A 16,744-nucleotide genomic window follows, 5' to 3' on the forward strand; every position below is an offset into this window, starting at 1 on the left:
TGCCTGAATTTTGCTCTCAGCCTGCCCCATGCCCCCATCTGTAAGTGTATGCCCAGGCTCAGACCCCTGTGTGAGCTCACCTTGGTACATAACAGCTCCTGATTCCCAGAAAGTGTTGAATATGCACAAAGTTGGTGTTAAAACAGTATCTTGCATTGCCCATGATGATGTCAAGGTGTGGCCCCAAAACATAAGGAGCAAAGTCCTTAAAGGAATTGGGTCAGATGACCCTGCAGGCCCACAAAATGCATTGCCAGGTGTACCTGGTTAGCTCAATTCTAGGAATCCTTACAAGAAACGGTGCAAATGACAAAGGAAGTTTAACATTTGAAGCCCAAATATTTTGAGTTAGAGATTCCAGACCAGAAGAGTGACATCCTGGTTTGGCCTGGCCCCGTGATAAAAGCCTTCTACATGGCCCTGCTGTAAACATTGGCATTGGGGGAAAAGTGGAATTTCTCTTCCTTGCAATGCGATTGGGGGGCGGGGGGAGAGAAAAGGCTTCCATGTGAAAGTGTCGGCCGCTGTCAAAGGCTGACAGCTTTTCGGAGCCGAACTCAGCATTTCCACCTGCGTCCTCTGTCTGAGCCATGTTTGAACTAAGCCCGGGTTTCCCTGTTGATTGCACAGAGCCCCCAGACCCTCCCGAAATTGAGATCAAAGATGTGAAAGCACGCACAATCACCCTCAGGTGGACCATGGGGTTTGACGGCAACAGCCCCATTACGGGCTACGATATTGAATGCAAAAATAAATCAGGTAAGCCCTTTATTTCCTCCAGCTTCATTTCCACTTCAAAAAGCCCTGTTACTGCTCTCCTTTGTTATTCATGATTACCTGTAAGAATAAACCTGGACTGCACGGAAACTCAGCGGGGGGGCTCTTTTTACCTGGTTTGTCTCTTTTCTTCCGCAAAGCACTCCACATTTCCTTTCTGGGGCAGGGTGTGTACGAGGGCCCATCTCTGCCTCTGAGCCGCCTCCTTTCTCTCCGGGCCCGGCTTGCTCCCTGCCCACCACCCTGGCATTCTTTATCACCAACCAGCAAGGGGGCAGCTACTGACAGCACCTGGCCACTGGCCACCGATGTCATATTTCCTGCGCCCCTTGCTGTCCCTCACATGCTCTCTACGGGGACTCTGTCCAGAGCCTGGGCTTTAGCTGTGCTCGGAGTCCGTGGGCTGAGTCTGGTCAGAGCCAGGAGAGCTGCTCCCGGCGGAGACGGGCACTGACCCCACAGGGGACTTCCCAGAAGTACTCCAGGGACAGGCCAGTGCCACTTGCTCTGGCACCTCAGAGCATCACCTGTTTCCTCCGGGCCCACATTCGGTCAGGTCGGCAGAGAGGCCATGAGTAAAACAGACCCAATATCAGGAGCATGACAGGTGTGTCCATTTATCCCCTTAAAGGGATCATGAATGCCAGGGTCACTCGGAACTTCACGATCCAACGGTCCGAGGGGAGAACGCCTCCCTGTGGCCTCTGGCGGGAACTTTTCCTGTGTCTCATCAAAGAGATGAGGAGTCAGGGCAGCACTGGCATGTGTAGGGTTAACAAAACCCTCCTGGACCACACACAGCTTTATTGTTTCCTTTCTGACCGCCAGACTTTAGGTTACACTGCCGGTGATTTACATAGTATCTTTTGAGCAGAAGCCCAGGTGAAAACTGAAGCTCTGGGCAGCGGCGGGGGGGGGGGCAGGTGGCAAGTGAGGAATGCTTCAGGAGGAGCGAGAAAGGGGCAGGGACGAGCGAGGGGCAGGAGCTGGAAAGACAGCTGAGGGTTGAGTGTCCCCGAAGCAATGCATGAGCGCTGAGAGGAAGATGCTTCACCCCCGAGAACAGTGGTTTTAGAAATAGCATTTGAGACTCGCAGGACGCAGCTGGGCTGGGAATGCACATAGGAGCGGCTTGTGACCCAGGCTCACAGCAGGGACCGGGCAGGGAGGCCAGGCGTGCATGGGGCCTGGGGGAGCTCGGGAGCTGCCTGGGACACTGTCACCAGCGGATGGGATGGCCGGCGCAGGCTGCCGGCGGGGCTCGGTGGCAGCCAGCATGCTGGTGACAGTGCCGGCCCAAACAGGGCTCTTTCGGGAACTGGCAGAAACGGGTTTCCAGGGCCAAAGGGAAGAGAGGAGGTCCTGCCTTTGTTTTAAAGGCACAGGTCAGGAGGAGCCCAGGCATTCCAAGGTCTGCCACGCCCGTCTTGAAGGAAAGGAAACACCTCTTAGTGAGAGAAGCATGTGCTAGCAGAGAGTGGCCCGAAGCTGATGGTAACAGCGAGCTCTCGGGAGAAACGCACACACACATCATGGCGACAGTCCACGGAGTCCCCGGGTGGGGGAGAGACGGCCCTGCCAGCCTCTGGCCCCGAGCACTGACTGTGGCTCCCAGGGCAGGAGGTCAGTGCCTTGTCGTCTGCAGGGGGTTGGTCATGTTCAGGTGCTGGTGACAATCCAGTGGTCCCACAGTGTGTCCTGGCTCTGCTGCTGGTCCTGTCCCCAACCAGCCGCCTGCCTTCGCTGGTCCCCAGCCCTCAACATTCCCCTCTGTGAAATGGGACACCACAGCATCTCCCTGTGACAAGAGTCCTTCAAAGGCCACAGGCTGCCCTCTGGCTGGAGAACCACCCCCTTCCCTGGGCCACACGGTTCTATGCTTACCCCCACCTGCACCTTAGACCCCCTCCTCACGTCATCTCCGTAAGGACTCATTCCTGGCCTCCCGCTCACATGCTCTTACACCGTCATCTCCTTTCTTTCCTGGCTGGGCTGTGGTGAGCACTCATAGAGTTATGTCTGTGATTGTGGTCTCTTTATGTTTGTTTTCTTTGCCCAAATTTACCAACAATTCCTTTTATTGCATCTGGGTGTCGAGTCAAGTTAGAAAAGCTGTTCTCTACCATCGGGCTATAAAATAATGCACCCTGCTTCCTACATGCTTGGTTTCTTTCTCTTGCGCTTTAAAATTGGGATCTCTAATCCATTGGGAATCGATTCTTGTATCATCTGAGAGATTTGGATCTCACTTGACCTTTCCCGGATGGGCATCCTGCTGTCCCGACATGATTTATTACAAGTCCACCTTCCCCTGGTGGTTTCAGATGTCACTTGTATCACCTCCTGGCTTTCCACGAGCACCTGTATCTGTTTCTGGACTTTCTAGTCTGTTCCGTTGTTCCATCCATCTCTGCATCGACACCAGACTGCGGTAATCACGCAGGCTTTGTGTTTTAACTTCCGCTGGGCCTGGTTTGACCTTACAACTTTTCCTTTCTGTGTGTTCTTAGCTCTCTACAAATGTGACTGTTAGGATCAACTTGTCCAGCTCCATATAAACATTTTTGGCATTGCTGTTGGGACTCCATCAAGTGTGTTAACTCCCTTTGGGACGACTGACATTTTATGATGTGGGTGTGGGTTGCATTTCGTCCACCAAGAAGAAACGTTGACGTTCTAACCCCTGCCGCCACAGAATGCCACCTCTGCGGGGTTGGGGCCCTTGCAGCTGTGACTGCTGATGGGCGTGTCATCATCACTGAGCCGAACATTCCTGTGCCACCAGATTTTGTTTCACCCAACCTGTTTCTCCAACACCTAGCACAGTACCCAGCACACTGTGGGCACCCAGAGCATATTTGGTGAATACTCTTTAACAATGGCGCTGCTCTAAAACACTTTCCCCAGTGTTTGGCACATGCAAACCTTTACTAAATGGCAGCTTTGACGTGCACACAGTGCTTATGAATCGAATGCCTCTAAAACCCTCGGTGTCCCCCACTTAAAAGTCCTCGGTGCCCCCCAGCGCTCCCCATAGGTTCCCCGAAGGCAGGAACTCTGGGATCATGTTCCCCCGATCCCAGCATTGAGCACAGTGCCTGCCAGTAAATACTTGTGGTGTTTAATTTACCTGCCACCCAAAATCTAAGAATCATCTCCACAGCATTTCCAAATTATAAACTGACCGGACTCTACATAACACAGGTAGGAGAGCTCCTTATCTGTGATCTGGCTGCACTCGGTTTCCGTCCATCCGTCACACTGTGCTTCAGCCACACACAGGACCAACCGGTGGCTGAGATGCTCACACAGCCCTGGAGCATATCGAGCCCAGTTTGAGTTAGAATGAGCCCCAGGAGGCTCACTAGGGGAGAGCCCGGGCTCCATGGCCGCAGGTCTCCAGCACACCCTGCAACCCCTCCATCTCTTCCAGTGTGAAAGGCCTGGACAAAAGAGCTATGTCGGCAGCAGGCAGGAATTGTATGCACTGCCATCAAAAGCATGTTAGTCTGGGCTGTTCGTGTATTAGTTGCTTCCTCATTAGATTTTGGGTATATAAAAGGGACAACCATAATTTAAACTAGCGCAATTTATAAACCAAGTACATAGAAAACTCATCCTTCAAATCACAGCTTAAATGTCACTTCCTCCAGGATGCCTTCCCTGACCACCCATTTCATAGCGTGCCCCTTCATCTACTCACAGGGCACCCTCTACACCTTGCAACATCTGGTGGGCTTCTGACTGGGTCCTCTATTGGGAAGATGTTTAAGATCTGTCTCCCCTGATGGGAAGTTGTCCCTCTGAGGACTCTCTTGATCCCTCGGGGGTCCCCTGCAGCCCCCATGCAGTCCTGCGCTATGAGCCCGCATCCTCCACAGCGAGCATCCCACAAATGAGACTTGTACTAAACGTTTGTTAATGTGTTGACTCTCCTCTGCTTTCAGCAGTGAAGTCACACCCAAAGGCACTTTCCTCTACTCTTTGTTAATCTACGTATTGCCGTATTGCCGTACTTTTGCGTTTTTAACAGAGCGGGTCCCTGCAGGTGGCCTTTCGGTCTGTGCTTGGACAGTCCCAGCAGTGGGAACTCACGAGCCCCAGGAGAAAACCATCGTGCCTTGGCCCAGCCATGACTGTCAGGGTTCTTACCTTTCAGGCACCAACACAGACCTTCCTGAGTCCACTGGCCCTCCTCCCACCCCTAAAAATTTGGTCAAATTCCAGGATTTGAAGACAGATGACTCTCTGGGTTTTCTGTTTGCCAGGAAAAAGCAAATATCCCAAATCCCTTTACTTATCCCTACAACCGCCTCCCCACCGTCTCAATCTGGCCATGTCAGTGTCATTGAGTTCACTTCTTGTAGTTCAACCAGTTCCGCTGATGGCTTTGGCGTCCACGTCACGTGGTTCCTGATGGCCACTGCTTCTCCTCCAGATGGACACAAAGAACCCCTTGGCGAGCCAATTCCAGCGTCTCGCCCTGTGTGTGCCGCCAGCCCAGCACCCCACTTCCTTCCCCTCTTTGGAAGGCAGCCTGCCTCGTGCCCACCTCCCTGTCTCCTTCTCCACCGTGCCCCACACTTGGTGCCCAGCGGGCCCTCTTCCCCAGAACGTAACCATCCAGCCCTCAGGAAGCCCAAACTCTCTTATGCAGGTAGGTGCTGTCTTCCAGAACCTTCTCACTTCTCCAGCCTCCCTTCTCCCTCTCACCTCAACAACAATCTCCTCCATGGAGCAGACAGAGCAAAAGAGACTTTCCCTGTGCCCAAATCCCCTTCTGTTAGCTAATGCAGTGGGTCTGGTCCTTCTCTGAGCTGCCTCTTAATTTTTAAATATTTAGTGGCATTTTTTCTGCAGCAAAGCCCTTCTGGTCACCCTCGTTCCTCCTGGTCTCCGGCCTCAAATAATGAAAGCTTCTTTAGATCAAATTCACCCTTCTTAGGTGTGTTCTTGGCGATCTGCCGACCTTCTGACTTAGGGTGTTGGACTCCACAGTAGGGCACCCCTAACCCTGTATAAGCACCCTGGCCCCTGTGGGCTCCATCAGTCCTCTCCCACAGGGATTGCTTGGAATTTCAGAGGCAGGAATATGACCGTGAGCTTCTCCATCTCTCTGGGACAGGTCAGGGAATGCTGCGCACTTTTTCCAAGAACGCTTCTGACATCTCCTGTCTAAACCGTCGCGCACAGCCCTCCCGACCCTCATTCTCCGTATCCATAGGCGCTACATTCATTCTCGGCCAAAGCCCCCTCTCTTGCACTTGGCTGAACTCCTCGTCAGTCAGCCGAGTCACACACTTGTCAGAAAGCCTGCATCCCAACATAAGAGACTTGCAGCACATGTCTGGAAAATTGAAATCCAGTCTCATTAGGTGTCCTGCGGAGGATATGTGGAGGTCATATGCTACAAGAAAGTGACCTGGACCTTCAAGGCAACACAGGTGAGGTCAAAGCCCAGCCCCACCTCAGACCAGCTGTGTCACAGGCCTCAGTTTCTGGAACTTTCACAATGAAAATAAAAATCCCTACCTTACCAGGATGTTGTAATAATTCAAATAAAGCACTCCAGACTCTAACTGCGCATCAAAATGACCCAGAGAGATATTTTTTTATTTTATTAATGTTTATTTTTGAGGGAGAGCATGAGCAGGGGAAGGGCAGAGAGAGAGGGAGACACAGAATCCGAAGCAGGCTCCAGGCTCTGAGCTGTCAGCACAGAGCCCAACGCGGGGCTCGAACCCATGTACCTTGGGATTATGACCTGAGCCGAAGTCAGAGGCTTAACTGACTGAGTCAACCCAGGTGCCCCAGAGAATGGCTTTTTTTACAAGCACAGATTCCTGGGCAGCATTATCCAGTGATTCTGATTCAGTAGGTCTGAAAGTGCAATTGTCAGAAAGCTCCAGGGTGTTTCCAATGTGCCCACACATTTGGGGACTGCAAGAGGCCCATTTGTAAGATGCCCAGCACCGTGCTGGGTGACCAGGTGCTACTCCACAAACATGAGTTCCCTCTGCTGCTGGTTTTTCTCTGGCTGCTGCCTCGACCTGCTGCACAAGCCCATCATCTGCCCTTCTCAGGGAGGCTGAACTCCGAGAGCTACAACACACAGATTTTCTTTCCTCTGACCTCCCCTGAGTTCACCCTGCGCCAGGCACAGAGAATGGTTCAGACAAGGATCCTGCCAGCTGCTGCATTCTGTGTCTGAGTTTCTATCAGGGGCTCCCCTTCTGAAGTTCCAGTCCTGTCTGGATTCTGGCAATGCTATCCCATCCCTTGGCTCTCCTGCCCCAGAGGGAGCAGCTCCCCACTCTTGCTAGATGCTGGGACCCTGAGCGTCTCCTGCAAGTTCCTCTAGCCCCGCCCACTCTTTGGCAAATAGTCCCTTGTCAGCATCTCCCAGAGTGACTTATAAACCCTCCTTACACTAACTAACAATAGAACTCCCCTATGACCCAGCAATAGCACTGCTAGGAATTTACCCAAGGGATACAGAAATGCTGATGCATAGTTGCACATGGACCCCAATGTTCATAGCAGCACTCTCCACAATAGCTAAAACATGGAAAGAGCCTAAGTGTCCATCAACAGACGAATGGATCAAGAAGATGTGGTTTATCTATACCATGGAATACTACATGGCANCTCCTTACACTGCATTTGTTCTCTGCATCCAGACAGCAGCGTCCCCGTTCTCCACTGGCCAAGGAGATCCGTGATAAGTTCCCCTGACAATTTCATTTCTTGCCCTTCCCACCCATGCCCTTAACCAGCCAGTACTCTCCATGCCAGCCTGCATCCCAGACCTCTCAGATTCCCAAGCGTGCATTTCTGTTTGTGACTTACCCCTAAGTTTCTTTATTTTGTCTGTGGTACGCCCTTCCTAATTGTATTTGTGTTTCAGTTTGCATTTCCATCCTCCCAAGTGCCCGGATTACTCTGTGACTGTACTGCCCTGTGTTACATTTTCCAGCACACTTCGCTAATAATCCACATCCTACCTGTCTGCACGCCAGCATCTGAGATCAGAAGCAGCATTTCCCTGCCCTGTCCCGACTCCTTTCTCCTGGGTAGTCACCTCTTTGTTTTTATCCCTCCTTTGATGCCATATCATTTGCCAGAGGGTGTCTGGGGGATTTAACTACACTTTCTTCTCCTTCTCCACTCAGTTACTTTCAAATCTTCCAGGATAAAGCATTCTTTCTCATCTTCTTGACCTTTAGCTCAAAATCCATCCTGTGTTGTTTTGAACCTTATTCTAATAATCATGATGATTGACATCATCATTTTTCTCTATCAAAGAGCAAGAACTGCAGAAAAAAGCTAAAAATGCTGCCCCTTCTCCAAGCATCTTGTGCTTCCAGCCCATGACCCCTGCCTTAGCCACGCCTCCATTCATGAGTTGACTGGCAGGAGGAGGGGGGGCGGTCAGTGGACATCACTATGCCTCCTCTGACTCTCCGCCACCTCCCAGACACATTCTCAGTGAAGACGGCCATGACCTGCCGGTTCCAGAAACCTCCACGTGGCCCTGGGCAGAGCCATCAACCACAAGTAACTGCTTCCTCCTGGGGCTAGTTAGTTACTTTCTCTGCACCTTACGGTGTCTGGGGGTCCCTCTCTTGTTCTAGACATCTTCTCCAGAAGGCTTGGCTTTCTCCTTGCAGGACAAGGCTCATATCTATGTGTCAGGCCACCTCAGGGTCCTCTGTTCAAACACATTCTTCTCTTCCACCATTTGAATTTTTGCACCACCTTCTTCTACATCAATGTTCTTCCATCTTCAATCTTCTTGACTCAAGTGATAGTTTCTCTTTTAGGTGGAATGAATATTCATTGTCAGTCTTTATTATGCTGTGTTCTCTGATAAGATACAGCATTCCAGGGCCACCTTGAAGAAACCAATTTTTGTACAAGGTCCAGAAGACCTCTTACAGACCAGCCCTCTAAATGTCAGTGCTCATCATAAACATGAAGGGAGGAGTGAACCCAGGGCTCGGAGGTCTATGTGTTTGCCATTTATGTACTCATCTGTTAAACATGCATTTATTCTGGGTTGTCTGCTATGGATCAGGCATTGTGCAAACGCTGGGAACACGGCGTTGAACATGGCGAGCATGGTCTTGCTGCCCTGGCACTCAGAATCCGGCAGAGAATGCAGAATTTCAGTGAGATGCCTGCAATTGACCATCACCCTAGAGGACCCAGGGGACTGTGGGAAACAGAAGCAGCATCTCTGTCCACCACCTTTGTCTTTCTCCTCCCACCACTGGTGTCATCTCTTGACCCCCCCACCCTTAACAACCACCCAAATGTTTTCTGAAATAACAACACTTTACTCATCATTGGTTGAAGCCTTAAAACCAGCAGGTAGAAATTGCCACCTTTCCAATGATCCCTCTTCATATGGGGCATGTGTACTTGTTAATAATAGCTGTGGTTGAAAAATAATTCCTACGATAAATTATTTGAAAGTAAATGTTGACACTGGAGACTGAGATTCGTTTTTATGGAGGTATTTCACGTTCACCACTCTGCTTCAGAGACGGAAAGATCTGATATGGCTGGAGGTCTGGCTCNCCTTGCTGTGGCTGTTGACCACCTCACTGACATGTGACTCCACCGTGCGCACTTTCATCCTTCATATCCATCAGTACACGCATTGGGTTGCCTCAGACGTTCCCCGCTGCCCCTGAATTTGGCATCCACATCCCTTGTCCCCCTCAGCGTGGGTAACAAGAGTGTGACGGCCCCTCTAGTGGCCAGCCCACTGGAACACTGGGAGCACTCCTTTGAGAATGCCCTTTGAGTTGTTAACTTTTCTTTCTTCCCTTCCTCCTTCCTTTCTGTGTGTGCGTGTGTGTGTTTAATTCCTACTTGTGAACGTTCAAAAGCAGAGAAAAAAAACTCACGTCTCTATCTCTTCTTTTTTGAAAAACAAAACCCAAAAGACTCCTGGGATTCTGCTCAGAGAACCAAAGATGTTTCCCCTCAGCTGAACTCGGCCACCATCATTGATATCCACCCTTCCTCCACCTACAGCATCCGCATGTATGCCAAGAACCGGATTGGCAAGAGCGAGCCCAGCAACGAGCTCTCCATCACCGCGGACGAGGCAGGTGCGTGTGACTGGGTGACGCCCACACCCCAGAGCGCCGGAGCTGGCCCTCAGGGCTCAGGCAGCTAACACAGAATCAAGCCTTTGCCTGAGCCTGGCAGAGGCCTTTGAAGAGCTCCCTCCATAGTGCCAGGCCCCGTTAAAGATGCAGACAGTGCATTGCCTCCTACTTTGAAGGCACTATTCTTCAAATAGGACTTCTTTTAGGGTTTTCATATCTAAGAATTAAATGACAGACGTAGAAACCTAACAATCTGGTGATATTTAAAGAGCTGTTAAATTGCCTTTTGTAACTGTAATTGTTTACAATTGCCTTTTACAGTTTACAGTTTACTTTTACAATTGTAAAAGCTGCCATTTTTACAATTCCTTGGTTTGGATGCATGGAGTCTCGCCTGACACAGCCTTGGCCAAGGCCCTACGCAGCCCAGGTGTGGGAGGATGGCTTCACTAGGAAATGGCAAGAAAACCCTGTGTCTGAGGAGTTGGGGGAACAATGGTAGAGGATATTGTACCGGCTAGAAATGTCAACATTTCTATAGCAAGCTTTATTGTTCTTTTTCCTATTACAAAGAATATCATAGTCACTGTTGAAAATTAAGAGGCTAGAGATCAGCATTTTGTAGAAGGTAAAACTGCTTCCATAATCCCACCATGGAGAGCTACCTGTGAACATGGGGATACCACTAGTAAATCAGTCATCACACCCATGCCTGCGTGCATGCTCCCCCACACGCATGGCTACTGGGGGGTGAATTAACCGGTTTGTAGAGGACTGAGCAATTAGTCAGTGCCAAAGAAAGCTGTCAACCCACCTCCTGGGAGAGAGGGAGAGGGAAGCTGCCATTGAGCTCCTCTGGGGAAGGAAAATTAGGGAACCAAGGCCGGGCTCATCTCTTGGGAGGAAGAGTGGCCAGCCCCCAACCTAGCGTTTCTTTCCCTGCCTGAAATCAGAGCTAATCAGCTACTACTGACCACTGCAAGGAAGTTGCAGACTCAGTCTCAGTTCCTTCTTCATCACCAGGTTTAAGAGAATCACCCTCAAATGAGTGAGAGTCCACGGGAGGTCTGTTTCAGCTTTCAACTGGGGAATTAGAGTTGTTCCTGACTTCCTTCCCTCCATGCACTTCTTTTTAGTCCTCATGAGTGGCCTTCCAAAAACACATCCCTTTTATATACCCCTTAAGTATGTGTCTATGATCATAATGATCCATCTACTTAACAAATCCTATCTTATTAGACATGTCAGTTTTACATTTCTTATTACTACGAACACCAACTGTGGTGCACATTCTTTCTGGTATATCTTTTGACACTTAAGACTGTTTTTTTAGGTGCAGTTCCAAGAAATAAGGTTGCTGGACCAAAACAGATGCAAACATTTCATTCTTCTGATTGCATCAATACTGTCCTCTGTTAATACTGGGTTGGAATGGATAGTTCTGCCCGAACGAGGGATGAGCACTTTTCCTCAACCCAGGAACACATCCGTTCTTGAAAATTCTTTTTAAGGGCAGGTGATGGAATAGCTTTATACTTGAATGTCTGGGGTTGAGCCATTTCTATGACTCAGAAACACGGTGTGATTTCTCATCCGCAAAACGGAAGTAAGGATGGCTTCCTCCTCCTGACCACAAACATGTGGGTGATGGGTTGGGGGGAGAGGCAAGCTGTGAAAGCACTCCCTGCATCTCAGAAACAAGTGAGAAATGCGTGTCAACACGCTCCTGCAGAAATAGAATTTTATTTAAATATTTAAACAACCCACTGACTTCCTGGAATGTCATCACGTTGTGTATTCAGGGAAGATACACTACCCCCCCAAAACATGATCTTTGATGCACGGCTCAAACGTCTCCTTCCTCACGGTGCCCCATCTTGACAACCTTCTCAAGAAAACTGTATTTCCTCACGGTGCATTTTGGAGCTGCTATCCTGATTGCCACTCCAGATCATGCTGCGGTTGCTTTCCCTCTGGCTCTCTGTGGTGTCTGCCATTGCTGGTGGTTGCCATGGCAGCATGTCTGTCCGGGCCTGGAGGCCAGGTGAACAGCCGCTCTGGTCACCTGCCCGCAGTACACCTGCCCTACATCCCTGCGGAAGCCACCTCCTTGGCCTCCGGGGTGACCTCTTGGATTTTACCTGTGTGCTGGCTGCTGGCAGTGCACCCCACTCCCCAAATCCTCTCTCCTTTACTGTTCAGACGAGCTAAGGGAAAAATGCAAGGAGAGGCGCAGGTAGAGCCAAGTGAAGCTCCAAAGCAGAATCTGTGTCTGTCTTGGTATTTAGGTTTTATGGCTGAAATTTTAAAAAGAGGATTTTCTCAGGAGCGCCTGGGTGGTTGGGTCAGTTGAGCGTCCAGCTTCTGCTCAGGTCATGATCTCGCAATTCGTCAGCTGGAGCTCCGCATCAGGCTCCCTGCTGCCAGTGCAGAGCCCGCTTCAGATCCTCTGTCCCCCTCTCTTTCTGCCCCACCCCTGCCTGCATGCTCTCTCTCTCAAAAATAAATTTAAAAAAAATTTTTTTTAAGAAAGAAATCAGGTTTTCTCCCATGTGAACTCGCGTAGGAAAAGGGCAACTGTCCTGACCACAGATTCTCTCATCACCCACTTTCCAGCAGGGATGCCCAAAGGCACGTCTTCTAGAAGCTATTGTCGTCTCCAGATGACCATCTTTAGTGCCCACTTTCCCTAAGAAAATAAGAGGCCGTCTCTCAGGCAGGGAGAATCCTCAGATGGAAACGTCTAAAAGCTGCAGACCCACTCATTTTTGTAATGATACAGTGCCCAAGTCTGAGGTACCAGGGGACATCTCTTAATACCCAGCTGGGTGGGGAAGTGTGTCGATGAGGTGGTTAGTTAGGTCTGGGTCCCCCTCCTCCCACCCCCTAACTTTGAAGCTACACCCAACTTCCTCCTGTGCTTTCCTGCCCCCACCCACCATCCTCTGCATGTGTGCTGAGTCCTCTGTCTGGAAGGCCAACCAAGTTCTCATCTCCCTGGATGACATTAGTGCCTCCTTCCCAGCACCAAGTAGGAATCCTTCTGACAGTTGCCTTTGAGGCATATGGTCATTTCTCCATGGACCTCAGTGTCTTGGATGATGTCGTGACCACCCCCCCCATCCTCAGGGACCACATGTTACTCAGATGTCACTCTTCATGTGTGTCGGGCACAAGGCAGATCTTTCATGGAAACCTCATGTGGGAGGGACATTCATGAAGATGCCTCACAGGATTGTGTTAGGGGGTATGATAGTGATCCCTTATGTGTGTGTGATGAGGATATTTCTGCACTGAAACGTTGAAGGGCCTCATAAGGAGAGAAGAGGAGAGGGGCGCTTGGGTGGCTAAGCCCTTGCTCAGGTCATGATCTCACAGTTCATGCGTTCAAGCCCCATATCGGACTCTGTGCTGACAGCTCAGAGCCTAGAGCCTGCTTCAGATTCTGTGTCTGCCTCTCTCTTTTTCTCTCCTTCCCTGCTCTCTCTCTATCAAAAGTAAATAAATTAACAAAATTTTTTAAAGCTTACAGACGCTAATGTAGGCCATGGTGGGAATTTGGGTTCTTGATTCCCATTGTATCTTCCATCACAAAGCTTACTGAAGAGGGATTCACTGCCATGTATACAGCATCCTTCCCTAACGTTAGAAAACTGCATGGTTCCAATGTCACAATACCAAGTGTGTTTTCATGTGGGGGCTCACAGGTGCATTGTCATACACTCTGGTATATGCTTGACATGCACAGGGGTCTCACCATCTAAAGAAGTCTTCTTGACTTCCCTCAGCAGCCCCTAGCCACTCAGAGAAGAGAAGAGAGAGGAAGTGGAGACACAGTTAAGCGTTAACGGGATTAGGTCTTAATGGACCAGAAGTGCACTATCCTGCCAAGTTCCTTCAAAACCGATCATCATGTCTCATCCACAGCTGACCCTCACCCAAGACCAGCCTTCCCCATTGGCAGCCCTGAAAGTTATGTGTCACCTAGTGCCTGTGCCCAAGTTTGGGCTGGCTGATCCCTTCGCCGTTTTCATTATGAATCTGCCCACAGAATGTGGACATTCAGTTATGCATGAGCTCATGGAAAACCACTGAATTTTTTCAGACTTGTCAGAGGAAAGAAGGTCAGGATGACAGAAAGGTCACCACATGGAGTCGTTGGATTTCCATTGGATCTGGGGCTGAGTTAACAGCCCTGTGCATCAGCCTCGATCACATTCCAGAGTAGCAAGTTCTGATCTAGAGGAAGAGTTTCCTCTATGTGCTGAGCTGGGGACTGTGGGGGAGAGGTTATGATGAGGGCTTAAAGAATAAAAGGCATCCACATGTAACAATAAACATGAAAATCAGTGCACAGTAGGGCCTGAGGTGACATCAGCTGTGTTCTTCAAGAAGACAGTCAAGTGCACACCATCTACCCACTGGGAAGAACCCGGCACCCCCTGCCCCTGAGCCTTTAGCAATCCACCTCCATGGCTCTCATTTTTCTCCAGCTTCCATTTAAAGACTTTGAGAATTAAACCAAACAAATCACTGGCTGCCTCACTGTCCCTCATCCATGCCCTGTATTCACTCACTGGCTAACCTAGAATGTTCTAGAATGGTTTGGAATGTTCTTCCCCCTCCTCCCATACCTCCTCTGGTGTTTGGTCAAATAGCATTTCAGTGAGTCTCACCCTGACCCCCCGATATTTAAAGTCCAACCCACTGCCCGCTCAGGCACACTAGGTCCCCTCCCTCCCTCAACATTCTCCTTTTTTAAAAATAGCACCACTCACCATCCACATAGCATATAATCTACCGATTTGTTTTGTCTGTGATCTATTTTTGGTCCCTCCCACGAGGTCAGGAATAGTTGCTTGTTTGGTTCATTGCTGTATCCCAGACACCTAGAATAGTGTTTGGCACATAATAAGTATTAAATTAAAAAATTATTTTAAATTAATAAGTTATTCACTTGATAAATAGTTATTAAATGAATTCCTTTTGTCCCCATGTAGGGGTCAACTGTTCTTTGTTTCATTTGATTTTTATTAAACACTGTCTTTGTCTCCTTCTCCCAGCAAAGAACATTCTCTCGCCCTGATGCCTTCATCAGAAGTGAACATGAGGCACAATTGCCCAGGTCCAGCTGCCTCTCAGACAATTTTTATTTTTTTATTTTTTATTTTTCTTAAGTAGGCTCTATGCCCAGCATGGAGCCCAGTGCAGGGCATGAACTCAGGACCCTGAGATCATCACCTAAGCTGAGATAAGAATCAGACACTCAACATCTGAGCCACCCTGGTGCCCTACCTCGGGCATTTTTTAAACCCCTTTGTATACCTAGTCCTTGCCTGCATTTGGACCTGTGCAGCATAAGCCCTTAGTAAATTCCCCAATAAGGGAACCAGAGACGGAAACTTGGAACAGATTCCCACTGGGATGGTTCAGCCAGGACAAATGATTGATTTGGCTCCAAGACTCTGAATAAAGCCAGGAGATGACTTTGTGGGGAGAGAATATTTTGAGGGCAGACGGGTGTGCCAAAGCTGGAGTCTTGATTTCACTGATTGTAAGTGAGAGAGAGGACCGTCCGTGGATACTGTCCACTGAGCCACAAAGGCGCTGTCAGGTTAGCAGGAGGCAGGACAGGAGCTGGCTCAGGAGGTCGGGATGAGAAGTCAGACCCGGTGCCCAGAAGAGGAAATCGAGCAGAGGCCCGCGTGTCTGGCAGTTAGGAAGGGCCTGTCATCACTGGGTCGTGAGCCAGACAGAATTTGTAAAGGCTGCCTTGCCTAGGAAAAACATGAGGGACTGTAAATAACATTTTCACTGATTATCATTTTACAGATAGAATAATTTGGGCTTCTGTAGAAATACAGAGAGTATTTATTTTGAAAAATCACGTTCATTCTTAATTCTTACCTACCAGCTTGCAAGAAAAAGCTCAACATTCTGGTTTTAAAAAAGAAGAAACTATGCTTTCTATATATAGTAATAGCTTCAGTTCAAGAGCATGTAAATAAGTTCTTAAATGTCAGATGGCAACACAATTTTCAAAGTTAGTTAAATAAATGAGTACCTAATGGTTGATCTTGAATAGTTTTAGCATTTGGGAATTCAATCTGCCTTGGATTATGGCTTTACAGAAATCCTGTTTGCCATGAGATGAAGACTTGGGGACTAATTGCAGCTCAGGAAAGCATGCAAATTCCAAAGGCAGACTGATTTTTTTAATAAAAGTTTGTCCTATAATGCTTTAGAAACTTCAAGTGCAAAATTCAGTGCCCAAACCAACAACAATGTGCCCTAATTTAATTGGGCGTGGCTCTAATGTGTGTGTGTATAGCTTCTACTCTTTCAGCCTTTGTCTTTGACATTGTTTCTATCACTTTGTTTGTTTGTTTGTTTTTGACGTTTATTTGTTTTTGAAAGAGAGAGAGAAAACATGAGTTGGGGGGAGGAGGGGGCAGAGAGAGAGGGAGACACAAAACCCAAAGCAGGCTTCAGGCTCTGGGCTGTCAGCACAGAGCCCAGTGCGGGGCTCAAACCCATAAACTCTGAGATCATGACCGGAGCCAAAGTCGGATGCTTAACCGACTGAGCCTCCCAGGTGCCCTTCTATCACTTTATTTTTAAGAGAGACGAGGTCTGAATCCATTCACTTCAGAGAATAGGCTGGCCCATAAATGAGTTACTAGCAAACCACTGAAGTCAATATTGATAAGGTAAGTAAAAAGGCGCCATGTTCTTAACCATGGTCAGGCCTGTCCTGGAGACAGGGACCGGGAGCCTTTGGAGAGCAAGGGACCAGCCTAGAAAAGCAAATTCTCCCCCAATTCATGACTGCATCATCGACATCA

General features: G+C 49.1%; 1 protein-coding gene across 1 annotated transcript in view; it reads left to right on the forward strand.

The window, feature by feature from the left end:
• DSCAM (DS cell adhesion molecule) overlaps positions 1-16,744 on the forward strand; it is a 643,763-nt gene that overhangs the window by 502,712 nt on the left and 124,307 nt on the right. Inside the window, exons 14-15 of the mRNA XM_077765486.1 lie at positions 631-759; positions 9,732-9,899. Of these exons, the coding sequence (XP_077621612.1) occupies positions 631-759; positions 9,732-9,899 (297 nt within the window). The remainder of the gene's footprint in view (positions 1-630; positions 760-9,731; positions 9,900-16,744) is intronic.

The sequence above is a fragment of the Crocuta crocuta genome, unplaced genomic scaffold (genome assembly GCF_008692635.1).
Source record: "Crocuta crocuta isolate KB4526 unplaced genomic scaffold, BGI_CrCroc_1.0 scaffold84, whole genome shotgun sequence".
NCBI classification, from domain to species: Eukaryota; Metazoa; Chordata; class Mammalia; order Carnivora; family Hyaenidae; genus Crocuta; species Crocuta crocuta.